The sequence below is a fragment of the Oryctolagus cuniculus genome, chromosome 3 (assembly GCF_051225735.1).
Source record: "Oryctolagus cuniculus isolate XC-2025 breed Fujian yellow rabbit chromosome 3, ASM5122573v1, whole genome shotgun sequence".
In the NCBI taxonomy this organism is placed as follows: domain Eukaryota; kingdom Metazoa; phylum Chordata; class Mammalia; order Lagomorpha; family Leporidae; genus Oryctolagus; species Oryctolagus cuniculus.
In genome coordinates, this window is record NC_142869.1 from 122,059,084 (window position 1) to 122,086,773 (window position 27,690).

The 27,690-nt window shown below is 39.4% G+C and overlaps 1 protein-coding gene across 1 annotated transcript in view; it reads left to right on the forward strand.

Moving 5' to 3' along the window:
• MAP3K2 (mitogen-activated protein kinase kinase kinase 2) overlaps positions 1-27,690 on the forward strand; it is an 87,804-nt gene that overhangs the window by 47,126 nt on the left and 12,988 nt on the right. The window contains exons 3-14 of the mRNA XM_008258427.5: positions 3,356-3,483; positions 4,457-4,497; positions 6,365-6,464; positions 11,740-11,853; positions 12,243-12,330; positions 15,330-15,460; positions 16,296-16,375; positions 18,838-18,905; positions 19,769-19,861; positions 20,522-20,728; positions 26,970-27,118; positions 27,483-27,614. Coding sequence (XP_008256649.2) covers positions 3,356-3,483; positions 4,457-4,497; positions 6,365-6,464; positions 11,740-11,853; positions 12,243-12,330; positions 15,330-15,460; positions 16,296-16,375; positions 18,838-18,905; positions 19,769-19,861; positions 20,522-20,728; positions 26,970-27,118; positions 27,483-27,614 — 1,331 coding nt within the window. The remainder of the gene's footprint in view (positions 1-3,355; positions 3,484-4,456; positions 4,498-6,364; positions 6,465-11,739; positions 11,854-12,242; positions 12,331-15,329; positions 15,461-16,295; positions 16,376-18,837; positions 18,906-19,768; positions 19,862-20,521; positions 20,729-26,969; positions 27,119-27,482; positions 27,615-27,690) is intronic.

A 27,690-nucleotide genomic window follows, 5' to 3' on the forward strand; every position in this document is an offset into this window, starting at 1 on the left:
CTGACTAGAGCCAAAGCTGGTAACTCAGTCTGGGATTTACATGTGAGTGGGAAGTTACTTGGACCAGCTCTGCTGGCTCCTATAGTCTGCATTAGCAGGAAGTTGGGATCAGAAGCCAGAGCTATATGAACCTAGGTACTTCAGTAGGGAACATGGGCCTGTTAACTGCTAGGCTCAATGCCTGCCCCAGAGTTTTTTTGTTTTTTTTTTTTTTAAACTTATCTTTTAATCCCACTTCTCCATAAATCTTTTTAAAGATTTATTTATTTTTATTTGAAAGTCAGAGTTAAACAGAGAGAGAGGGAGAAGCAGAGAAAGAGAGGTCTTCCATCTGCTGCTTCACTCCCCGATTGGCCGCGATGGCCGGAGCTGTGCCAATCTGAAGCCAGGAGCCAGGAGCTTCTTCCGGGTCTCCCACACAGGTGCAGAGGTCCAAGGACCTGGGCCATCTTCTATTGCCATAGCAGAGAGTTGGATTGAAAGTGGAGGGGCAGGGACCTGAACCAGGTCCCATTTGGGATGCTGGAAACTGCAGGCGGCTTTACCCACTATGCCACAGTGCCAGCCCACTAGAGATTCTTAATTGAGTCCTGTCTGGACTGTTGAGGACCAGTTTTTTTTTTTTTTTTTTTTTTTTTTTTTCCCTCATGCAAATGTTGAACTCTTTACTTAGCATAGAGTTGGTCTCCTGTGTTTAAAGTTAATCGAAAATGAATGTTAGTGGAGAATGGGACTGGGAATGGGAGAGGAGGTGGGGTGGGAGGGCAGGTATGGTGGGAAGAATCACTATACTCTAAACTTGTACTTAGGAAATGCATGAAGTTTATATTCCTTAAATAAAAGGTTTCTTTGGGGAAAAAAAATAATAAAAAGAATTGTTAGAACAATGCTCATTATGGTTTGAGCGTAATAGTTTCATCATTATGCTTGATCTTATGTCAGTTTGTTAGCTCCCGTTTTATCTGTCTCCTTAAAATAAGTCTTAAGTGTCATGGATTGTTCACACCAGCACAAAGAAAGAACCTCAGTTAAATTATCCTTTGTTTTATGCATCATCTTCCTGAGGGCTGAACTTTTATTCAGATGACTCTCTCCTTTTTTGCATTTATTATAGAAAACCATGCTCTTTTTTTAAAGCAAGGAAATATATATAAATGTGATAAGAGATTTTAGCAAAAGCCTTCTCTGACATTTATTTATTTTGGCATTGTGATATTGATACTAAACATATCAAAATGGCCTGGCACTGTTGCCTAATAGGTTAAGCCTCTGCCTGTAGCATTGGCATCCCATTTGGGTGCTGATTTGAGGCCTGGCTCCTCCACTTCTGATCTAGCTTCCTGCTAATGGCCTGGGAAGGCAGTGGAAGATGGCTGAGGTGCTTGAGCCCTTTTACCCACCCACAATAGGAGACCCAGAAGAAGCTCTTGGCTCCTGGCTTCAGATTGGCTCAGGCCCAGCCATTGTGGCCATTTGGGGAGTGAACCAGCAGATGGTAGACCTCTCCGTGTCTTTTCCTCTCTCTCTCTCTGTAACTCTGGTTCTCCAATAAGTAAATAAATCTTTAAAAAATTCAGTTGTTTTTCTGCTGTGGCCAGGGAGTGCAGTGGAGGGTGGCCCAAGTGCTTGGGCCCTGCACCCCATGGGAGACCAGGATAAGTACCTGGCTCCTGCCATCGGATCAGTGCGGTGCGCCGGCCGTGGCGGCCATTGGAGGGTGAACCAACGGCAAAGGAAGACCTTTCTCTCTCTGTCTCTCTCTCTCACTGTCCACTCTGCCTGTCAAAAAATAAAAATTAAAAAAAAAAATAGAAAAAGATTCAGTTGTTTTTTCTAATAGGATAATTAGAACAACATAGTTACCTTTAAGTATTAGGAGTTCCCCTCACCCCCAATATAGAATTAAGACTCTTATTCAAGAAGGTCACATCAAATTATTGTATTCCAGTTAGGATCATTCTGAACTTATTAGACTGAAAGAGAAGTTATTAAATAATTGATGTAGTAAGAAGAGGCCTGTTGATGGTACTGGATAAGTCAGGTATTTGTGTGTCTGAAAGGCTGTTAGGTTGGGGCTGGCATCCCAGAATGGGGACTGGCTCTTATCCTGGCTGCTCTACTTCCAAGCTAGCTCCTTGCTAATATGTCTGGGAAAGCAGTGAAAGATGGTCCCAGTCCTTGGGCCCCGCACTCACATGGGAGACTCAGATGGAGTTCCATGCTCCTGGCTTTGGCCTGGCCCAGCCTCTGCTGTTGTGGCCATTTGGGAAGTAGAACACCGATTAGAAGTACAGCGTGGGTGCTCTCTAACTCTCCCTTTCAAATAAGTATAAAATAATCTAAAAAGAAAAAAGAAAAAAAAAAGACTGTTAGAACTGTGGAATTGTTAGATTAATATGAATGATTTCCCTTAGATATATAGCATGTATTAATTATTACTTTAGGAACATAAATTATTGGTCACCATAATGCTAACATTTTAGAATATAAACTATAAAGGCTTTTGATTCTTTCATTTATCAACTGTTGATTATCACTAGGATTGATTTACTCTAGTGAAAATCAATTAAGGTGTTCCTGAAATCTTCAAGAGAGCTTCTAATTGAGGTGCATGCTTAACTTCTCAGAAAGAAATCTTTGATGTATTTGGAAGAGACCAAAACAGTTCATGATTCATGATCTTTCTCTTAGTTTTACCATTTCAGTACTTTTTCTAAGGAATGGATTTTTCTTACCACGTTACCTTTTAACTTGTTGCTGACAAATATCATTAACTAGTTTGTCATATGTGAACGAGTTTGAGCTTATACGTCTAGGTTTCAGTTGTCCAGTGTCTGTAGATGATACTTTTCTTTATTTCTGACTCTTAAATATTGATGAAAGAAGAAAAAGGCCTAACATGAAGTTTCTTCTTTGCATACGAATGTTAAATGATTATGTATTTATATACTCTCCTCTCCCCTGATTTTATTAAGATTTTAGATATCTGGTTGATGTTATGTTTAGGAGTCATAAAAAATAATTTGCTATTCCAGAGCCATTTTGACTCCTATCTAGGATTTTAAGTCATTAGAAGAATCAGAATGACTTTATTTTGCTTTTATAGATCTGTTGTGTGTCTGATGCTATAGCTTGAGTCTAGTGCAGTTTTAGTCTTACTTGTTTTCAGAGTTCTTTTGTTTATGTTCAGTTTTTAAGTAAAGTTTCATTTCACTGTAGGTATAGCATAAAAATGTTTTAGATGTATTTTATGTTAAACTAATGCTTTTTTACATTAGATTTTATTTAATGTTTTGTATTTGAGGCCTGTGATAAATATATGTTGAAATTACAATTCTACATATGTAATTTTAAGAATCTCTAGATGATCAGCAGGCTTTGAACTCAATCATGCAAGATCTGGCTGTCCTTCACAAGGCAAGTCGGCCAGCACTATCCTTACAGGAAACCAGAAAGGCAAAATCTTCATCACCAAAAAAACAGGTATTTTTTAAAGTTTATTTTGTTGTCCTATGAATTATTTTCCTTTAATATCCTGTTCTTACAGAGGACTTGTTTAGAGTATTCAGCTTTTATACTTTTGAATCAACTATTGTTATTTATTATATATTTAGGAAAAATATACCGTTTAATTTAACAAAGTAACTGTTCTCCAAAGCCCATACTTAATCCATTCCTCAGGCACTTAAGATAAGCAAATTGTTTTGTAGTTTTATTTTGTTTTTTTTTGCAAATAGGATGAGGGTGATTTTGATGCTTACAAGTGAAATTAATTTGGGATTCCCAGCATGAAAAGTATAAGTACAGTATTCCACATTCCCTGCAACAGGACCTGCAAATGCCTAATAGTCTTAATGCCTTCATTAAGTAGATCCTGGAGCTCTTTCCTGTTGAGTCCAGAGTCAGAAACATATAATTCTTTAATTCTTTTTTTTTTTTTTTTTTTTTTTTTTTTGACAGGCAGAGTGGACAGTGAGAGAGAGAGAGAGAGAAAGGTCTTCTTTTTCTGTTGGTTCACCCTCAAATGGCTGCCACGGTCAGCGCACCGCGCTGATCCGAAGCCAGGAGCCAGGTGCTTTTCCTGGTCTCCCATGGGGTGCAGGGCCCAAGGACTTGGGCCATCCTCCACTGCACTTCCTGGCCACAGCAGAGAGCTGGCCTGGAAGAGGGGCAACCGGGACAGAATCTGGGGCCCCAACCGGGACTAGAACCTGGTGTGCCGGTGCTGCAGATGGAGGATTAGCCTATTGAGCCTTGGCGCCGGCCAGAAACATATAATTCTCATCTCACCTTTTTGACAGACACTGTCAATTGATTGGAGCTGATACTGAAAATGAAAAATCTTTGCCCTTCTGCTGTATTTTAAATGAGTGGCTAAGAAAAATTTGTTTAGAAATGTTAAAAATTTTATCTGATCTTTGAATGATTAGATGACTGACTTGTCAATTCATTACAGAATGATGTCCGGGTCAAATTTGAACACAGAGGAGAAAAAAGGTAAGGAAGAAAACATTACATGGCATTTAATTGATTTAATCAAGCCTGTGTACTGATTAGCGAGGTTCTTTCCAATTTTGTTTGAAATTTCGTGGCTTATAAATTGAGAATGGAGTGGTACTTGGTAATATGTAACATGTGCTTGGACTACAAAATAGAATCTGTCAAAATTTTAGGCTTGATATTAGAAATGATTAATGATTTTACTTTTCAGTATTAGAAGAGAAGAGAAATAAGGTCACTGAACAAGGCAGCTTTAAATATCATAATTCCATTTTATTTTTACTCAGTGGAAATTAAAGATTTCTCCTTCCCATAATTGTATCATCCCTCTGTGCTATATAGAATTTATGGACTTAATGTTCACAATTTTGATTATTCTCCAGAGACTATGTATTTCATTAGTAATGTTGGGGACACTGAGTTAGAACAGTGACTATAAATTATTTAGCAGAGATTTAAACCTAGTCTTCCTCTTGGTATTTGTAGCTCAGTACAAAAGTGGTGGTAGTTATAGTTGATAACAAAATTGCTAATAAAAACTACAGGAGTTAGAGAAGATAGGATTTCATTTCTGCTATGAGTTTTCCATTAAGTTAATGAAAAGCCTGTTTTAGGGAGTTTAACATAGTTCATAAATCATATGACTTGAAGGTCTAAGTGTGTTTTATACAAAAACACTAAAAAAAGGTGAGTATACTAGATAATAATCATATAATTGTTATCAAATTGGCTTTCCTTGTTAAGATTCTTTAATGTATGTTCTCCCAATTCTAAAAACCTAGTTTACTACTACTTATTGAGTACCTACTTATGACAGGCCTAGAAGGGGTAATATGAACACAGCAGACATGCTGTCTCTTTTGGAGTGTCTGGGCTAGTATGGCAGTCTTCAGGTTTGCAGAATATGCTCTCGGATCACAGTACAGGCCAGTCTTTTGAGACATAGGAAGAAAATACTAAAACATGGATTACAAATTTTAGTCATTTAAAATATTTATTTTGGAGTTATGCTTACATGAGACATATGCCCAAAAATGTTGAGGATAAGGATAAAGTCATCAAAATTTGAATCCCCAAAGAATCACTTTCTTTATTTTTAAAATTAAAATAAAGTATTTATTTATTTGAAAGGGAGAGTGAGAGACAGAGGTAGGCAGACATAGCAACAGAGATAGTTCATGTGCAGATCTTAGGAGGCAGTGCTGATGGCTCAAGTAACTGCATTAACAGGAAGTTAATCAGAAACTAGGGCCAGGAATTGAACCCAGGCACCCTAAGGTAGGATGGGGCATCCTAACTGGCATCTTAACACTAGACCAAATTCCTAACCCTTTAACAATTTGATCAAGTGCACAGATTTTTAATACAAAGCTCAAAAAACTTTGAAGTTTGTTCTCTCTAATACAAATTTTCAAAAGGAAATTTCCTGGGGGCTGGCATAGTAGCACAGCTACCTTCAATGCAGGCATCTCATATTGGAGAACTGGTCTGAGCCACATCTGTTCTACTTTCAATCCAGTTCCCTACTAATGTGCTTGGGAAAGCAGCAGAAGATGGCCCAAGTACTGGAGCCCCTGCCATCCACAAGGGAATACTGGGTAGTGTGCCTGGTTCGTAACCTTGGCTTGGCTGAATCTTGGCCACTGTGGGCATTTGGGGAATAACCTAGCAGATGGGAGCTTGCTCACTCTCTCTTTTGTCTCTCGGATACTTACATATGTAATACATATTTTTTTTAAAATCTGTTTTGATGTTTAACAAAAGTGAGCATTTATGTAGTTTCATTTTTTATCTAATGAGGTAACTACCAGTATATTATTTATGTCTAAGAAAATAAAAATATTTTAAAATTCTTCCCATATAGAATCCTTCAGTTCCCCAGACCAGTTAAACTGGAAGATCTGAGGTCTAAAGCTAAAATTGCCTTTGGACAGTCTATGGATCTACATTATACCAATAACGAGGTAATCATGTATAATTTAATTTTTAGTACTTATTTTGGGAAGTATTATGTTTATAAGACTGTGTTTAGGATTTTTTTTTTAGGGATTGATAAGTATATGATATGTCAGGAATTTCTCATGGATATTTGTGAATTTTAGCTGATTGAAATTTTTGCTATTATAGAAAATAATAGAAGGTATTACTGGGAATGTGAGTGAATGGATAATCTATTATAGAAAGAAATATATATTACATTGAAATTTGGTCTTATACTTAATTTGTACTCTGGATGGACTATTCTCATATTCTACACTTGTTTATAGACATTAGAGCTTTGGCAGTCTTAACAGTTTAGTTAAAACATAAAAGATTGTTTTAGTGTTGGTTATGACATGATTAGCAATGTAAGCTTATGTTTAGGAATTAATACATGTGATGTTGAATGCTTGCCTGACACTAAGGAGCTTTGTATTCTGGGGCAATCCCTTTTTAGTCTTTTGTAAAATTAGGATGGGCTGGATGATCTTTAAGGTTTCTTTCAGTCTTTGAGTTTTTTTTTTGTTTGTTTTTTTTTTTTTTTTTTTACTGTGTTAAAGCTTTACATTGAATCATTGCTAGTGACACGTTCATGATACCAATTTACTGATTTGAGGTTTAAAATACAGTGTGGGGCCGGTGCTGTGGTATACGGGATTAAGCCTCTGCCTGCAGTGCCTGCATCCTATATGTGTGCTGGTTCGAGTCCTGGCTCCTCTTCCAATCCAGCTCTCTGCTAATGGCCCCAAAGGAAGTGTCCCAATGACATCCACGCTGTATGATTCCTTCAAGTTAAACCCGGCTGAAATGCCAGTGCCCATGACCACCGCAGAGAACTCTAAAGTTCTTTGTGAGGTCTTGTGATCTTAAAATTTACAAGAATGATTTAGTAGTTATTTTAGTTTCTTGTCTTTACAAAATAATCACTGGATTTTTGAAGCCTAATATAATGAGTTAGGAATTGCAGCTCCTCACAGAGGAAACATTGTAGACTAGTATAGAAGCAGACGACTGATAAGTGGGTTGTTCAAACATAGGAAATTCTTTGAAGGAAATGTATAAAGTATTGTGATGAAGAATAAAAGCAAAGGCAGAAGATGTCCTATTTATAATATTAAAGAAAAGCAATGCCAGAAATATTTGTGTAAGTGGGATGATATGTGGTATAAGTGAGTTTTTCATTTGTCTACAGAATATACTGAGACTCTTAAGTATGAAAAACTGATCCTACAAAGAGTTTCAGACAAAGATCCTTGCTGATTGGGAGAGTGGCTTGAGAGCAGTGCATATAGAGACCCTAAGGAGGAAAAGATGTGTGTGTTTCAGAAATAGGAAAAGTGCCATGGGGCCTGCGGTGTGGCATAGTGGGCTGAGCCTCTGCCTGCAGTACTGGCATCCCACATGGGCACTGGTTCAGGTCCTGGCTGCTCCTCTTCCAATCCAGCTCTCTACTATGGCCTGGGAAAGCAACTGAGGATGGCCGAGGTGCTTGAGCTCCTGTAGCCACGTTGGGAGACCCTGGGGAAGCTCCTGGCTCCTGGTTCCTGGCTTCGGATCAGCCCAGCTCTGGCTCTTGGGGCAATTTCTGGAGTGAATCAGTGTCTCTCTGTCTCTGTCTCTGTCTCTGTCACTCTCTCTCTCTGTAACTCCACCTCTCAAATAAATAAATAAAATTTAAAAATAAAGTGGAGTGGGGATAGAGTGATAGCAGACAGCTTAGTAAAAATTAATGCAAGAAAACATGTGAAGGTGCTTTATCAGTGTTAAAAAAAATAGTGCAAGGGGTCCATGCTGTGGCATAGTGCGCTAACATGGAGCCGGAATCCCATATGGGCTCTGATTTGAGTCCCCACTGCTCCTTTTCCGATCCAGCTCTCTGCTGTGGCCTGGGAAAACAGTGAAGGATGGCCCAACTCCTTGGGTCCCTGCACTCGCATGGGAGACCTGGAAGAAGCTCCTAGCTCCTGACTTCGGATCAGCTCAGCTCCAGCTGCTGTGGCCAACTGGGGAGTTAACCAGCAATTGGAAGACTTTCTCTCTCTGCCTCTGCCTCTCTCTGTAACTACCTTGCAAATAAATAGATAACATTTTAAAAAGTGTAAATAAAATACTTAAATATATTAGATTTTAAATAGTTAAAGCAAAAGAAAATGTTAATGTAGCTTGTCTAAAGAAACCACGTACAGCTCAGAGATGAAAATATTTTGAGAAAGTAAAAATCCATAACCCAAACATTTAATATCCACAAAGGGACGAGTACTATACTATAGTGATGCCTTGCAGTTTCTTTTTTTTTTTTAAGATCTGTTTATTTATCTGAGAGGCAGAGTTACAGAGAGGCATAGGCGGAGAGAGAGAGAAAAAAGTCTTCCATCCGCTATTTCACTCCCAAAATGGCCACAACCACCAGAGCTGGGTTGATTGGAATCCAGGATCCAGGAGCTTCTTCCGGGTCTCCCATGCTGGTACAGGAACCCAAGGACTTGGGCCATCTTCTACTGCTTTCCCAGGCTATAGCAGAGAGCTGGATTGGAAATGGAGCAGCCGGAACTCACACTGGCACCCATATGGGATACCAACTCCACAGGTGGATGCGTAACTTACTACACCACAGCTCCAGGCCCTAAGGAAAATCTTACAAGAGGTGTTAGTTTTGTGTACCTGTAGACAAATAAAAAATTCATGTATACTGCATATTATTCCACTTATTTACTTATTTCTGGTACAGTATCATTCATGCTGTTCAAAGTGAACTTTTTTTTTTATTTTTTATTTTTTGGAAAGGCAAAGTTAGACAGTGAGAGACAGAAAGAAAGGTCTTCCTTTTCTGTTGGTTCACCTCCCAAATGGCCGCTACGGCTGGCACACTGCGCTGATCTGAAGCCAGAAGCCAGTGCTTCCTCCTGGTCTCCCATGCGGGTGCAGGGCTCAAGGACCTGGGCCATCCTCCACTGCAGTCCCAGACCACAGCAGAGAGCTGGACTGGAAGAGGAGCAACCGGGACAGAATCCGGCGCCCCAATCGGGACTAGAACCCGGTGTGCCGGCGCCATAGGCAGAGGATTAGCCTAGTGAGCTGCAGTGCTGGCCCAAAATGAACTATTACCGTATAAACTTATGGTTCACCAGAATTGAAATAACCAGGAATTTGAAGCTTGATTGGATTTGTTTTTTCTAGTAAGATGCTGACTGTAGTTGTTCTTGTGGGAGATTTTCTGAACTCTTTCTCAGTTTAGATGAGAACAAGAAAATCTATGGGCTATTTTCATATTTCACTGTGTAAAGTCAAGAAGATAATTCACTTATTTCAAATTTAAGTTCTATTCCTTGTGTTCTTGAACTAATTTTTTTTCTTTTGTGGAAAGGATTTATATTAACATAACATATCAAAAATTAGCTGAAGGGAGATTGCGTGAATAATACTGAAATGAATTTGTGAAGCATGAAAATTCTGTTTTATTTACTATAATTTAGATAAGCCAGGACTTGTTCTTGACTCTCATTCTGGATTTTACTGTTTGTAATAGGTGACCTTAGAACATAGGGATAATCACATCAGGACTATAAAAAAGATGATTAATGAGAGGAGCAAAATTGCCCATTTGATTCATAACTGGTAGGAGAAGGAAAGGAATTTATTAAGCAGATAAATAGATCAGACTTGTGTAATATTAGTTAATAATTATTTTTTCATTAGGAACAAATTCTTAAAAGGAAAACAGAGTCCAGTGGCTGGGTAACTTGTAGTATGAAATTAGCCTCAGACAGAAGTTGGGACTTAGGTTGTAGGTGTTGAGTTAGTAAATGTGAGCAGACTGTGTGATGGAATTCATGGTAGTCCTTTGTGGTTCTTAAAACAAGGGTGTTTCTCATAAAGAAATCATAGAGAATGAATGTATGCCCTGCTAGTTAGTGGGTTTGGATGCACATCAAACTTTCACCTTTCACCTCTGGGTTATCTATCTGTTTATTTTTTAAGATGTATTTATTAATTTGAAAGACAGAGAAAGAGATCCATCTTCCATCTACTGTTTCACTCCCCAAATAGCTGCAGTTGGCTGAGTCTGAGTCTGACTGAAGCCAGTGCCTGGAACTCCATCTGGGTCTTCCACGTGGGTGGCAGGGGCCCAAGCACTTGAACCATCTTCTGCTGCTTTTCCAGGCATGTCAGCAGGAAGCTGGATCAGAAGTGGAGCAGCCAGGATTTGAACCAGTGCTATATGGGATGCCAGTGTCATAGGATATGGCTTAACCCACTGTTCCTGAAGTGCCTTCTTCCCCTACATGATATTTATTAAATAACATTTACCAAGTCTTTTCTCTTTGCTGTGCTCTGTAGTTATTGCTAATGTGCATAGGTCCTTGTTCACAAGGTATTGTAGGGAATCCCAAACTATGTAGGCCTTCAATTTGAGTGACTCATAGACTCTACTAATAAGGGCAAGTGGAATACGTTCATTTGTTTACTTCTGTTTGTCTTTCAATAAAGTTGAATGTACTTTGGAGTTATTGACAGTCTTCTTGAACTACTAAGTTGACATTTTAAAAGTATTTTTGAGTTTCTTAAAATGTATGCATCATACTTTTTCTCACAGACCTCTTTGGTGCTTTTGTCCTCTGTAATAGCTGATCCATGAGACAATTGATGAAAGCAGATTTCCACATTTAGAGTTGATGGGATGACTGACCCATTTGGTTTCTTGCAAGAACAGTGCTCAGGCCAGCAGGGTCAGAGAGGCAAACCCCAGGTGGACTGCAGATGGCATGTAGGTTGCTTGTGGCAGTTCTCTATGGCAGCTGTCACAGATGCTGTGGGTGTTGGTGTGTCAAGGAGCACACTGGGCATGAGCGCAAATCTGTGTTTACTATTGGAAAAAGCACTGAGAGTTTCATCTGTGCAGATGAAAAATCATACCTTTATTTTATACAGTTTGTGTTGTACTCCTTAATGTCATTTGGGGATGAATATTTTGTAAGTTATATTTGGCAATATTGTGGAAGAATCTTAGAAAATTAATCTTTATGTAATTAACAGCTAAATTTAAAAATATTTAGCTGTATCTATTCTGGGATTTTACTGGTAGCAGCATGGGGAGAGCAAAACAATATAGAGTCATGTGCTTATTCAGACTGTCATTGTAGTAACAAATCAAAGAGCAAGGTATTTTGAAATTTTTAATGCCCTAGTAATGGGGATAACCATGGGAGAGCTTGACCTGATGAGATGGCTGTATGATTCTTTATGTTCCTTTTTGTTTAGTTGGTAATTCCACTAACTACCCAAGATGACTTGGATAAAGCTGTGGAACTGTTGGATCGTAGTATTCATATGAAGAGCCTCAAAATATTGCTTGTAATAAATGGTAATGCACAGGTAGGAATTGGAATTTTTTCTTAATAATTGTGGGATTTAAGCCTATAAAATCCAATGTTTGAAATAGTTACATTATGTAATCATCACTGTATTTTCAATATGAATAAATGTAAAAGTACACACTTTAATTGCTATTGTTTCAATAACTTTGCTCTTCAAAACTACAAGTCAAAAATTACAAATAAGTATAATATTTTGAGTATGTGAAGCTAACAGAAACTGACAGTTTGGGAAGAATTATGTTAGAATAAAAGTTTCAAAGAGTGTAAGGTTTGCTAAGGCCCATAAACAATATAGAATAGCTAGATTGTGTTTGGTAGGGAAGAGGATTCTATTTAAAAGTCCTGAAGGGGAAGAATAACATTAAAATTGTCACTTATCCTCTGTAGGCTACTACTGTAGAACCATTAACATCACTAGAAGATTTGGATAACACAGTATTTGGAGCAGAAAGGAAAAAACGACTGTCTGTGATAGGTAAGAAAGCTGGTATCTGAATCATTGAGCACTCTAATTAACCCAGCAGCCATCAGACCAGTAAATTTGTCTTTAACTCATTGGATTGTTGAGAGAACTCTTGTAAAGTACTCTATACTGCTGACTCTGGAAAGCATGACTACTCTTAGTTGTGCATTTCTTTATCTGTTTCTTACCACTTTATAATACCTATATTTTGAAGTAAGTTGCCAGTTCATTTTCATCGCATTAGACAGAGCAAGTTAAATGCCCCAGCTGAATTGACATTTTGAATTCATTTTGAATTAAAATTCTACCAAATACCTTAATCTACTAATAAATGTTCTTGTTGTTTGACTTAAGTGCCAGAGGAAGAAGAAACTGGAAATTATATAGAATCACTAGTTTTTTATTGGCGTTACTTTAAACTTGGAATGGCTTTGATACATACATATGACCATTACTGTTTTTCCTTGATTATTGGTAATTATTACCTTTAATTCTCTTCATAAAGGGAAGCAAGAGGAAATCTTCCTTTGGGGTGGAGGTGTAGGCCAGTGTAAAGATCTGAGGCAAGTGTGGACTGATAGATCCATTACTAACAAGAGTGAAGACAAATGGGCCGTCAAGTTAGAAGATAAAGGGGTTTTCATAACCATTTTTCTTCCCTGTCTCCTTTTAGTAATTAAATATATTGATCTTTTATAAATAAGGATTTATGAAAGAATAAAAACAATAGGGCCCAATATCATCTTTGTGGCTATAGTTATTTGTAGAACCTAAATTGACACTGACTCAAAGTTCAGCCTCTAATCATTTTACAGAGAAGTGTAGGTGATTTCTTTTATGTGCTTCCCTTGATATGTACCTTGCTGTTTTTCTGCCTGTCTCACTAATGAATGCTGGCATTCATTTAAAATGACCCCTTTATATAAGGCTAAAGCCCTTTTGCCTTAAATTTGACTTGGGCTGACATTTGCCTATCATTTTAGACATTACTTAGTACATCTGAGTCCTATTTGGAGTGTCTGTGTTTGATGCCCAGTTCCAGGTTGGTGATTCCAGCTCCCCACCAATGCAGACCATGGAAGGTGGTGGTGATGGCTCAAGCAATTCAATTCCTGCTGCCTACATTGGAGAACTGAATTGAGTTCCTGGCTCCTGGTTTGAGTCTTTATAGGCATTTGGGGAGTGAATTAGCAGGTGGCAGCTCTGTCTGTCTACCTGCTTTTTGAATGAAAAAAATTTTTTAGAGATTTACTTATTTATTTGAGAGGCAGAGTTACAGGCAGAGAGAGGGAGAGACAGAGAGAAAGGTCTTCAAACTGCTGGTTCAGTCCCCAAATTGCAGCAACAACCAGAGTTGGGCTGATCCAAAGCCAGGAACCAGGAGCTTCCTTTGAGTCTCTCACATGGGTGGGGGGGCCCAAGCACTTGGGCTATCTTCCACTGCTTTCCCAGGCCATTAGTAGAGAGCTGGGCTAGAAGTAGAGCAGCCAGGACTTGAACCATTGCCTATATGGGATACTGGTGCCACAGGTGGAGGCTTAACCTACTATGCCACAGCGCTGGCCCCTCGAATAAAATTTTTTTTTAAAGATGTGTGTACTCATTTGAAAAGCAGAGTTACAGAGATAGAGGGAGACACACACACACACACACACACTGCTGCTGGTTCACTCTCCAAATGACCTTGATGACCAGAGCAGGGCTTGGTCCAAGCCAGGAGTCAGGAACTCCTTCTGGATCTCTCACATGTATGTCAAGGACCCAAGTACTTGGGCTGTCTTCTGCTGCTTTCCCAGGGGAAGCTAGATCAGAAGTGGAGCAACTGGAGGTGGGGAGGATGCTGTGGTGTAGTGGGTAAAGCCACCACCTGCAGTGCCACATCCCATATGGGTGCTAGTTCAAGTCCTTGCTGCCCCATTTCTGATCTAGCTCTCTCTTACAGCCTGGGAAAGCAGTAGAAGATGGCCCAAGTGCTTGGGCCCCTGCACCCCATGTGGGAGACTTGGGAGCATCTCCAGGCTCCTGGCCCTCGGATCCACCCAGCTCCAGCCCATTGGGGCCATTTGGGGAGTTAACTAGTGGATGGAAGATCTCTCTCTCTGCCTCTGCCTCTCTCTAACTCTGCCTTTCAAATAAATTAATAACTCTTTTAAAAAAAAGAGCAGCTGGGACATGAACTGGTGTTCATATAGGGTGCTGGTGTTGCAAGCTTAAGCACAACTCTTGCTCATCTATTTTTCTAAACTACTAATAAATTTGAATTCCAGGAATAAGATTTGCCACAGAAAAAGCCTGATTTTTAAGTACCCCAAAATAAAATGCAAGATTGAAAATTATAAATACTCTTACATAGGGCTAAATGACAAAGAAGTAATTTCACTTCAGATTTCTAAAGATTAAAGAGAGTGAATGGAAAGAATATCACTGAGCCAAATATGCATAGACCATGTTCATTATGAATGATTTTGTGATCACAACACCCATGCACAGAAGAGTTTTATTTTCATGTTTGCAGATGAGGGAAATGGGCTAATGAAGATTGTGTAATTTATGCAAAGACATAGCTGCTGGTAAATAGCCAGAGGTGGGGATGTACACTGGAATACTCCAGAGCCCTTATCCTTTCACTGTATCATAATGCCGCCCATCAGTTAGGTTAACAGCTAGCATGTGCTACGGTACCAGTGGCCTCTGGAAGTTCAGAAGCAGCATATCAAGCATATCTAAAAATGTGCATTATCAGCCCATGATACAGCTGTCAGCACTCAGGAGAACGTACTACCTAATAAGTATTAACTGAATATTACAGGGAGTAGGGTGGGAGCTTATGAAGAGCACAGAAACATTTCTAGTTTTACAAACATAAGCATTCTGTTAAGTTTTAACAAACACTGGATTCATTTGCTAAAATTGCTTTTGATGTAGTTCAGAAATACAACCTATTCAGTTAAAACAAAATTTTATTTCCTTGCTGGTATTTATAAAAATGCACGTAATTTTTCTCCTTTGAGGTTCCACTAGTAGAGACAGAAGCTCCCCTCCCCCAGGATACATTCCAGATGAATTACACCAGGTTGCCCGGAACGGGTCATTCACTAGCATCAACAGTGAAGGAGAGTTCATTCCAGAGAGCATGGACCAAGTAAGCAGAAGCTTGATGTTGCTTTCCTTTTTGTTCAGATACATTGTCAGGTGCGGTGTGATTTGGTAGGGAGAGAGAGAGAGAGAGAGTGTGTGTGTGTGTGTGTGTATGTATGTGTGACCTTTTCTCCAGGCTCACTTCTGCCTTCTTAAAGGAAACTGCCCACTGAGGTGTTCTGTATCAATTAATGTATAAAGAAAGCTGGACTAAGACTGATTTTCTTATATTGCTTATTCACAGAAGAATAAATTAACAAAAGTTTTGTTTTGAAATCCTAGCATTAGCTAATATTGATATTTTTTGACATTTGAAAGAGTAAAACTACAAATTTTATGAAGTAAAAACATTTTTTAAAATACAGGAACATTTCAGTAGATAAAACAGGTATACTTAACATTGCACTGGGTGCTTGCATAGCTACAGTAGTTTACATTTTGTAATGAGGTAGCAGTCGCCTTATTATCCAGATTCCATTTGGGTGGGGCTGTTATTCAGTTTTAAGGAGACAAAAATATGTAATGTGTTTTAAATTTTTATTATTTAGCTAATAGTTTCTAGAGAAAGTGTATTTTCTTTTAAGAAGTTTTGAAGTTGTGGTTTACGTACAAGAGACCTTTTTGGGATGGGATTTCTCTTGGAGGTACTGAAAATGTTCTAAAGCTATGGTGAGGGTGGCACACTCTCAGTATTACAGTATTACTAAAAGCCATTGAAATGTGTACTTTGGATGGATGAGTTTTATGTTATGTAAATTACACCTCAATAGAGCAATTTTAAAAAGGCAGCTTTGGGTTATGTCAGATCAAATCATGGCAGAACTCTATTGTTTTCCTAGATGCTGGATCCATTATCTTTAAGCAGTCCTGAAAATTCTGGCTCAGGAAGTTGTCCATCACTTGATAGTCCTTTGGATGGGTAATTGATAATATTTTTGTTTTTTTTTAATAGTTGTGGATAAATGAATGTACAGTAAGTATGTATTATCAGTAACTTTTGTGCTGTATTTAGATGAATAATTAGCTGATGTGTGTCTACACTAATGGCAAATGAATTTTTCCCACCTTGGATAAATCCTTTATCCTTAAGGAATTCAGTATGTTTATTATTTTTTCTGCTTGCCAAAAGTGTGTTCATTGAAAGTGAATGCACATTTAGAATTTCTATATATTTACCATTATTATTTTAAAATTTTTATAAAGATTTATTTACTTGAAAAGTTCAGTGATGAAGGGACAGAAAGAGACCTTCCTTCTGACTTATTCCCCAAATGGCTGCAGTGGCCAAGACTGGGCCAGGCTGAAGCCAGGAGTCTGGAACGCTGTTAAGGTCTCCACATGGATGGCAGAGACCCAAGTGCTTTCTCAGGCACATTAGCAGGGAGCTGGATCAGAAGTGAAGCAGCCAGGATGCAAATCAGCGCTCTGGAATGGGATGCTGGTGTCACAGTGCCACCACACTGGCCCCTACATTTAAAACTGTGTGTGTGAAACTGCTGTCAGAGTTTTCATAAGTATGTTTGAATTTGGAAATTTCTTGAGTTCTACCTATTCATGATTATTTTCATTCTGATACCAGACTCAAAATAACTTACATTCTTGGTCATTGTGGCCTAGTGTGTTGCTTGTCATTTCAAGTATTTAAAAACTTTTTTTGTGAAATAGCTGTTGAGGAATATGAGGGGGATCAAGTTGTGGCTGTGAATTGTTTATTAGAAGTGCTCCCTCTCCTGGTCTGAGAAGGACAGTGTTCATGGTAGTCACTTTGTAACACATGGGTGAATATTAAAATCTTTTCTTGTTTAATCTCCTTTGAGATTGTTGTGTGACAGCAGATTCTGTAAAAATTACATATTTTGTGGTAATGTCCACTTAAGTTTTTCTTATCCATATATATGCAGCCTCTGTCTGTGTCAAATACCTCAAGGTAGACATTTAAGAAATCAAAGGTGGTAATAAGAAAATTACATGTTGAGTACTTAATATTTGCAAGGCGTTTTCCTTAACATTTCACCTGTTTACCTATGATGACTTAGAACTTATGTCCTTTTTATAGATGTGGAACAACCTCAGGTTGATTTGCCAAGGTTACACAGTTAAGTGGCAGAGCTTAAATTGAAACACAGATATTTTTAAGCACCAGTGAATGCGAAATACATAATTTTTACCATTATATTCTACAAGTTAATTTTAAAAGCCAGGGTTTTTTTTTTCCCCTACATGCACCAAATAAGTATTTAAAAAATTTATCTTTATTTAGGTATGTTAACATTTCTGAATGAGCTCCTTTGTTTGCACATATTCTGAGGATATAAGATAAATAACTCCTACCAAATGTGTGGGATTTTTCTTCACAAACTAAGCAAGGAATCAGTTATAGTGGGCACCAGCCAGGTGTCTTCTAATTCAGTTTAATTCTGACTGGAGACAGTGTCAGATCCTACAGGTTGAAGTATCAGTCTTTAAGAATGACTCCTGCCATGCCAGTTTTAAGCCCCAGGCTGTTTTACCTCTACATCTAGCTGAGCAACTATAATTTTCAGTTCCCACAACATCTCCTCGGGTTCCATTAGCTTGCTACATAGAGCAGCTCACAGAACTGAGGGAAAGAAATTAGCAGAGGGAGAGAAATATAGGACCAGGTGTGGGGAAAGGCGTGGGGAGCCTCCAGACCCTCTCAGGACACAGCATTCTTTAGGAACCTCCATGTGTTCACCTACAGGAAGCTCTCCAAAACCTGTCCTTTTGGGTTTCATGGAGACTACATTTCATGGGCAGAATTGAATACATCATTGGTTATTGGTGATCAACTTTTTTTTTTAATAGGTAAAGTTACAATTATTTATTTTCATCTACTTGAAAGTAAGAATGACAGAGAAGATACTCTATATCCTAGTTCACCCACAAAAACCAGGGCTGGGCCAGGCAGGAGCCAGCAACCTGGAACTTGACATCAGGTGCTGTCATCTACATTCCAGGATCATTAGCAAGGGGCTGGATCACTAGCAGCAGAGTTGGGGCTTGCACTGGCACTCTGATGCGCGGGATATGGTCATCCCAAGGAATTGCTTAATCTGCTACTCCATAGAACCCAGCTGACATTCAACTTTTTTGCTTTGGCCCTATCTATGAAAGTTGTGGATGGAAATGGAAGTTCCAAACCCTGTATTGGTCTTTTCCATGACCAGCCCCTATCTTAAATCTACTAAGGGGTAGGGAGCAGTTAGCTTATTAGCATATAAGACACTTATCACTTTAAAGATTACAAAGATGTTAGGTACTATATGCCTAGAAATAAAGACCAGATATACTGTTTAAAGATTTTAAAATATCCTGTTTATATACTTTCTCTTAACTTAATGTGACATTTTCTGTTTTTAGAGAGAGCTATCCAAAGTCACGAATGCCTAGGGCACAGAGCTATCCAGATAATCATCAGGAATTTTCAGGTTAGACTATATAAATTATAATTGTTTGTGTCATTGGGTAATGTTTTCGTTGGGAGGAAGAGGGGAAATGTTCGAAAAATCAAAGATTTAAAAAAAATTTTTCATTTTATTTATTAAAAAACTTGAAAGGCAGAGAGCCAGAGAGAGAGAGGCAGATCTCCCATCTGCTGGTTCCTTCCCCAGAAGCCTAAAACAGCAACCAGGCCAAAATGGGGAGCCTGGACCTGAATCTGGGTGTTTCACAGGAGTAGCAGGAACCCAAGTACTTGAGCTATCACCTGCTGCCTCCCAGGGTACACATTACAAGGAAGCTGGAATTGAAATCAGAGCCAGGGCTTGAACCTAGTCATTCTGATATAGAATGCAGATGTCTCAAGCCACAACTTAACCACTGTACCAAATGTGTATCCCCTAAATCAAAAGCATTTTTTTTTAAAGGCTTGGCAAACTGCTTCTCAGGGAGGCAGTTATTTCCTTTCTTACGTATTTTTTGAAATAAATTTTTTGAAAGGCAGAGCGACACAGAAAAAGAGATCTTTCATGTGCTGGTTCACTCCCAAAAGGCCACAATGATCAGGGCTGAGGAACCAGGAACTGCATCCAGGTCTCCCACATGGGTGGCAGGGATCTAAATAGTTGGGCCATCTTCGGCTACCTTCACAGGCATATTTAGCAGGGAGCTGGATTGGAAATGGAGCAGCTAGGACTCTAACTGGTGTTCCGATATGAGATCCAGCATCGCAGGCTGTAACTTAACCTACTGCACCACAGTGCTAGTTCTTCAGAAACTTTTAAATATGATTTTCATCACTAAAAATATTTGACTTTTATACAACATAAAACTTTCTTATCTGTCATAACAGATTATGATAACCCTATCTTTGAGAAATTTGGAAAAGGAGGAACATATCCAAGAAGGTATCATATTTCATATCACCACCAAGAGTATAATGATGGTAAGTTATTGACAATTAGACTTTAAGAACACTTTGTTAAAAATATCAAAAATAATAAAATAAATGAAAAAATTTAAAGTCCTGTATTTGTGTAATACTGTTAGAAATAAATTGGTTTCAGAATCACTTAGTATCCTGGTTAAAAGACACTTTTTTTTTTATTTTTATTTTTTTTGAGAAAATTGGTCTTTAAATAAAACCATGATAGTATTTTAGCTTTATGTCAACTTAACGTACTTCTCTTTCTCTTAAAAGGAGAAATTTAAAAATTATTTTATTCAGAAAATTACTTCTTGAAGATGAAATTTATACTCACATTGCCCCTTAAAGACAGAAGTACTACCTATAAACTTTTGCAGTGTTTGTTTTATATTTTAAAATTATTGGAAATGAGAATAACATATTTTTCTCCTTTTTATCCAAAAATGTGAGAGTCCTATTTTGTTATTTTTATATGTGTACATTTCACCCTAAGTGATTGTTTGAGTTGGAATAAATTTCTGTTAATCCCCCGTACTCATCCCTGCCTCCTGCAAACTGCTGTTTCAGTTTCATAGCCTAGTCATAGAACAAAAGTTCCCTACATTACAAATTTAAATATTTTAATAGTACAGGATATTGATAAAAGGTATAAAATATTTCTTGTTTTTCATTTTGTAGGTCGTAAAACTTTTCCAAGAGCCAGAAGGACCCAGGGGACCAGCTTTCGGTCTCCTGTGAGTTTCAGTCCTACTGATCACTCCTTAAGTACCAGTAGTGGAAGCAGTATCTTTACCCCGGAGTATGATGATAGTCGAATAAGAAGAAGGGGAAGTGATATAGAGAATCCTACCTTGACTGTGATGGACATCAGCCCACCCAGCCGTTGTAAGTAATAGAAATTGGCATATTTTAGCAGAATTTTCACCAAAATTTGTAGTATTAAGAGGAGTAAATACCAAGCAAACTTTGAGACAGACTCCTCAAAAAGAGGTAATGATGTTTGTAAAGGTGGTTGGAATATGAGCTATAAGCATAGCTTTCCTGCTAATTACTTGAGATAATTATGCTTTTTTTTTTTTTTAAAGAATTTATTTATTTGCGAGGTAGAGTTACAGATAGTGAGAGGGAGAGACAGAAAGGTCTTCCATCTTCTGGTTCACTCCCCAAATGTCTGCAATGGCCAGAGCTGTGCTGATCCAAAGCCAGGAGCCAGGTGCTGCTTCCTGGTCTCCCATGCTGGTGCAGGGGCCCAGGGACTTGGGCCATTCTCTACTGCCTTCCCAGGCCACAGCAGAGAGATGGATTGGAAGAGGAGCAGCCAGGAGTAGAACTGGCACCCATATGGGATGCTGGTGCCGTAGGTGGAGGATTAACCTACTGCACCCAGCTAGTCATTTTTTCATCCACTCATTCCATATATCCTTGTTGAGTGACTCCTACTGAAATTTCAGCATGACCTCATAAGACATAGTATAATGGGGAGAATGATATATGGAGAAATAATTATAGTCTATAGCATAATAACTAGGTCATAAGTGTGGGTAGAAATTCATCAGTTAAGGAGATGAAGTGTGTGAGAAACTATGCCATAGTCTGAAAATGGGGAGCAGTTCATTTGTAGGAACATGAATGGGGATATCTTCCTTGAAATAGTGGTAATAGGATTATAATGGTCACTAAGGCCAGACTGAGTATTTGTGCTTTACAAGAGTACTTCAGAAAGTTCATGGAAAATGAAATTAGAAGTTAAGTATATTTTGGTGCAAAAAATTTTGTGATCCCTACAGTTTCCTCAGATTTTTTTGAAAACCCACCATATGTAAGCAATACATGTAAAGCAGGGCTTGGGAACCTTTGGCCCACAGCCATAATAAGGCCCTGGAAATCAGGTGATCTGGCCCTGCCATAGCAACCACAAGTGGGACTCAAAATTCACTGAACCTGTAGCAGGCTAATTTTTAGGTTGATAGTTTCATATGGCCCACGAATGATGTTATAAATATCCAAATGGCCCTTGGCGGAAAAAAGGTTCCCCACCCTTGAAGATTCATGCAGCAGTATTTGCATATTCTGTATTCCTTCCTTTTGTGCTAGTGTTGTAATACCTTCTACATCCATGACCCCACGTTGCATTTCTATGCTATTTGCTTAAAACAGCTATCTTTTTTTTTTAAAGATTTATTTATTTATTTGAAAGTCAGTTACACAGAGAGAAGGAGAGCAGAGAGAGAGAGAGAGAGAGAGGTCTTCTATCCGCTGGTTCACTCCCCAATTGGCCACAATGGCCGGAGCTGCGCGGATCCAAAGCTAGGAGCCAGGAGCTTCTTCCAGGTCTCCCACGCCGCTACAGGGGCCACTTTCCCAGGCCATAGCAGAGAGCTGGATAGGAAATGGAGCAGCCAGGACTAGAACCAGTGCCCATATGGGATGCCAGCACTGCAGGTGGCAGCTTTACCCGCTATGCCACAGCACTGACCCCAGACAGCTATCTTTTAAAGTGATGAAAAAATAGCAGAGTAATATCTTTGTACTTTTATTTTTTTATTTATTTACTTGAGAGACAGAGTTACAAAGAGGCAGATACTTCCCATCCGCTGGCTCACTCCCCAAATGGCCACGACTAGGACTGAGCCAGGTTGAAGCCAACAGCAAGGAGCTTACTCTGGATCTTCTATGTAGGATCAGGGGCCCAAATATTCAGGCCATATTCTGCTGCTTTCCCAGACATACCAGCAGGGAGCTGGATTGGAAATGGAGCAGCCAGGACTTGAACCATCACTACAGGTGACAGCTTTACCTGCTACCCCACAGCTCTGGCCCTTGTACTACTACTTCTTCCTCTTTTTTTTTTTTTTTAATTTGTTTATTTATTTGAAAGAGTAACAATGAGAGAGGTAGAGAGACAGAGAAATCTTCCATCTTCTGGTTTACTTCCCAAAAGGCTGCAATGATCAGGAGTAGGCTGGGCCAGAGCCAGGGTGTAGGGGCCCAGGGACTTGAGCCATCCTCAGCTGCTTTCCCAGATGCATTAGCAGGGAGCTGGATCAGAAATGGTGCATCCAGGACTCGAATCAGTGCCTATAGGGGATGCTGGTGCTGCACGCCGTGGCTTTAACCTGCTGCACCACAGTGCTGGCCCCTTTGTACTGCTTTTATATATACCTTCAGTTTATCCTTTTCTGTGTGATCCAACATCTAATCAGATATCAAATTCCTTCTGCTTGAGAATTGCATTTAACCTTTCTTATAATACAAATCTGGTAATAAATTCTTTCTCATCTTTTGTTCTTTCAGTTACTTATTTTCCCTTCATTTTTGAAAGGCATATTTTATCTAGGTATAGAATTCCAGTCATAGGTTTTTTTTTTTTTCTTTCAGCACTTTAAAGCTCCATTTTCATCCATTCTTTCCACTTATCTTTGTAAAGTGCCTAGTGCTGACATTTTTGGCTTGTATGCTCTCTGAGGAGAAAACTGCTGTAATTCTTATCTTTGTTCTTCTGTATGTAGTTTGCCCCTATTCCTACCCTGGGCAGCTTTCAAAATTTTGTCTTCTGTTTTTCAGCAGTTTGAATGTAAATTGTTTAGATTTGTGTGTGGTTCCCAATTTGCATTCTCTAAGTTTTATGAAAGAATTATCAGTCAGTCATTACCGCTTCAAGTATTGCTTTTAGTTCATTCTTCTTCTTTTGTAATGTCAATTATCTGTACAGTAGACTGTTTGATATTGTCTCATACCTCTGTTCCCTTCATATACCCCCAGTGCACGGGCGCACACGTGTATGTCTGTATGTGTATGTGTCTGTTTCAGTTTGGGAATTTCTTTGCATCTATTCTCAGGTTACTGATTCTTTCCTCAACTCTGATGAGTATATTCATGATCCTGTTGAAGGAATTATTTATACTTGTTTTATTACTCCAAGCATTTTCAGTTGACCCTTAACTGTCTCTCAGAAAATATTCATCTGCAGGGCTGGCATTGTGGCACAATAGGCTAAACTGCTGCCTGCAACACTCGAGTCTCATGTAGGTGCAAGTTCGAGTTCCAACTGTTCCACTTCTCATTCAACTTCCTGCCAAAGCACCTGGGAAAGCAGTGTGTAGACCCATACAGGAGACTCAGATGGAGTTCCAGGCTCCCAGCTTTGGCTTGCCCCAACCCTGGTCCTGGTCTTTGCGGACTTTGGGGGAGTAAACCAGAGGATGAGAGATCTTTTTCTGTCTGTAACTCTACCTTTCAAATAAATAAATAAATGAGTCTTTTTTTGGAAAAGTATTTATCTGTTCATGCATATTGTCTGACTTTTCCATTAGAGCATTTAATGTGTTAATCATAGTTGTTTTAAATTTCCTGTCTGAATCTCTTGAGTCTGGTTATGTTGATTATCCTTCCTTTAGATTTTTCTAAATTTATTTTTTGCATCTTATGATTTTACATTGAATGCTAGATGTTATGTATAGCATAATAGACTGAGGTAAATAGAATTTATGCCTAGAAATAAGCACAGCTCTTCTGCTAGGCTCTTGTTATGGGGGATTGAGTCACTCTAGTCAGGAATTGAGATGGCTTTGGATTTTGTTGTTGCTATGGTCTCTGGGTAGCACTGACATCAAATTCCTCTAGACTTACCCTGGGTACTATTTCTAGAGGGATTTTCTCAGTGGTCTTGCTGCATCTTCAGCTTCTGGCCTTTCTTGTGCATTATCTTGTCAGTGAAGGAGGCTCTGTCTGTGCCCTTGTCTTCCTTCATCAGTATATTGCAGCTATATGTTGGCCCAGGACAGCAGAGGAGAAATGGCAGGGTCTCTTTTTCCTGTCCAGCTTCATTCTTAGGTTCTCTCTTCCTGCTTCTCAGAAGTGAGTTTTCGCATTGCTTCTGCCCATCTTCCAGGGGTACAGGAATTTTTTTTTGATGCCAATAAATACTTTAATGAAAACTGAGGTCCACAACATACATGGCAATAACTGCCCTGGTCTATGCCTTCTGCTCTAGCCCAAGTTTGGGGCTCACCAACTCCATTTAACCCACATTTGGAAAGACGGTGTCACTCCCCCTCTTCGCGGAGGAACGACACAGGACCCTGCGCTGTTCTTTTGTCTGCTCGGCCCTCCCCGGGTTTGCTGCTGGTTCTTCCCGGGTTGGCTACCGTCCTTTCCACCTCCGTGGAAGGGCGGTTCCCCCTGCCACTTTCCCCACTTCCGCGGGGGAGCGGCACACCGCCAGCCGGCACTCTCGGGGGCTGCTCAGGTGTTCCTTCAGATAGATGTTCCTCGTGCATGTTGTCTCTCTTTTCCTTTATAGTCCTCTTCCACCAATCCCAACTCTGCTACCCACACGCCGAGTACGCTGCTCTCCTCCAATCAGGAGCAGGTCCCACAGTTTATTGGTTGAACTGGAGGCAGTTGCGTAGAAGCTGTTTACTCCTCTCCCAGTGCCATATTGTGGGAGAGCAGATGCATAGAATAAGTCTTAATTCGAGTAACTTAGTCTAGTCCGAGTTGCTCCCCACAGAAGGCAATTTTGAATGTCACCCTTCAGTTTACAGGAATTCTAATGGTCAGGGCCATTGGGAATAGGACTCATCTCCAACCCTGGTTCTCCTAACCTTAGTGGGTTTTCAGCTGTAACCTAGAAGTGACATGGCTTGCTGCTCTTCCTCCAGCAGTTTGAGACTTCTGTTTCTTAGGGGAGAAGGGTTTGGGAGGAGTTTGTAGTGTTGCCCATAAGTACACTGTGGAGGTCCACAGAATAGACTTTGAGTAAGTGTAAACTCACCCTTGTGTGTGGAACAGGATCCTAAGGGTTTAGTTTTCTCATAACCTACACTTCTTAAAAATGGAGAGTTATCCTTCTGTACCATATGGGTCTTTCTGTGTTAGCCAGTGCTCACATTTCACCTCTCCTTGGAGATGTCTTCTTTTCCTTGGATTCCTGGCTAGTTGGTTGCCCTGCAGTCTGTTTTCTGATAGATTTGATATAGGTTATAATTTTGTGAATTACATAGACTTTTTTATCATTAGGATGGGAATGATTCTTTTTCCAGCTTTTTGTGTTGCAGGTAGAAGCTGAAAATCTAATTCCAAATACTGCTGCAGTGTAAATAAGAAATAGTGCATCTTGGGGCCCAGGTTGTGGCGCAGTGTGTTAAGCCACTGCCTGCAATACTGGCATTCCATATAGACACTGGTTTGTATCATGGCTACTCCACTTCTGGTCTAACTCTGTGCTAATGTGCCTGGGAAAACAGTGGAAGATGACCCAAGTGCTTGAGCCCTTGCCACCCATGTGGGAGACCTGGAAGAATCTGTTGGCTGCTGGTTTTAGCCTTGCCCAGCCCTTGCTGTTGCCATTTGGGGAGTGAAGCAGCAGATGGAAGATTTCGATCTCTTTCTCTCTCTGTCTCTCCTCTTCCCACCCTCTCTCTAACTCTGCCTTTCAAATAAATAGATAAATCTTTAGAAATAGTATATCTGAAAATTAGTGCATCTTAGATTGAAAGATGCTATCACATTTATAATCACAAAAAATTATAAATATGCAAGTCATGGGGATATGAAACTTGTGTCAGTTTAGATCCTCAGAAAATCTGACTAAAGAGAAAAAGAGAAAAAATTTTTTTTTTTTTGGAAAGGCAGAGTTAGACAGTGAGAGACAGAGACAGAGAGAAAGGTCTTCCTTTTTCCATTGGTTCATCCCCCAAGTGGCCGCTACGGCCGGCATGTTGCGGCAGGCGAGCTGCGCCGATCCAAAGCCAGGAGCCAGGTGCTTCCTCCTGGTCTCCCATGCGGGTGCAGGGCCCAAGGACCTGGGCCATCCTCCACTGCCCTCCCGGGCCACAGCAGAGAGCTGGACTGGAAGAGGAGCAACTGGGACAGAACCGGCACCCCAACCAGGACTAGAACCTGGGGTGCCAGTGCCGCAGGCTGAGGATTAGCTTAGTGAGCCGCGGTGCTGGCCCAAGAGAAAAATCTTGAAAGGTTATAACCATTATGAATTTGGGTAGTAATGATTTTCCCTCATATCCAAGCACATTTAATAAAGGATTATCAGTGATGCAGTATATTCATTTAGTTCCTATTCATGTGCCAACTGATTACTCCATTTTAAGGAAGTGTTCTTTTTCAGCACCTCGAGCTCCAACTAACTGGAGATTGGGCAAACTGCTTGGCCAAGGAGCCTTTGGCAGGGTCTACCTCTGTTATGATGTTGATACCGGAAGAGAATTGGCTGTTAAGCAAGTTCAATTTGACCCCGAGAGCCCTGAGACCAGCAAGGTAATAATCACTGCACAGACTTTGTCACATTGTAAGATGCATTTTTACTGAAAGAAAATACATAATATACAGAATTTGGGGGTTTTCCTTAATGCAAATTATTTGCAAAACAGATGATAAGGGTAACTTTTATCTACTTTGTACTATGGAATTTTCTTTCTTTATACTTTAGTCATATTCCTAATCTGATTTAATGTTGCTTTAGTATATCATCAAAGACTGTTTAAAGTTTCTGGTTTGAGATCTTAAGTTATTTGTTTCTTGAGTAGTAAATATCTTAAAGTGAAATTGCCTTGATAATTCATGAACTTGGAATTTTTTGCTTTTTAACAGTGTTGTAAAGACAGTGCATTCTGTTTTTTAGGAAGTAAATGCACTTGAATGTGAAATTCAGCTGTTGAAAAACCTGCTGCATGAGCGAATTGTTCAGTATTATGGCTGTTTGAGGGATCCCCAGGAAAAAACACTTTCCATATTTATGGAATATATGCCAGGGGTAAGTTGATATATCTCTTTGAAAATCTGTTAAGTCTTGTTAAGGAAACAAATTAAAAAACCTTGATTGTCAAATG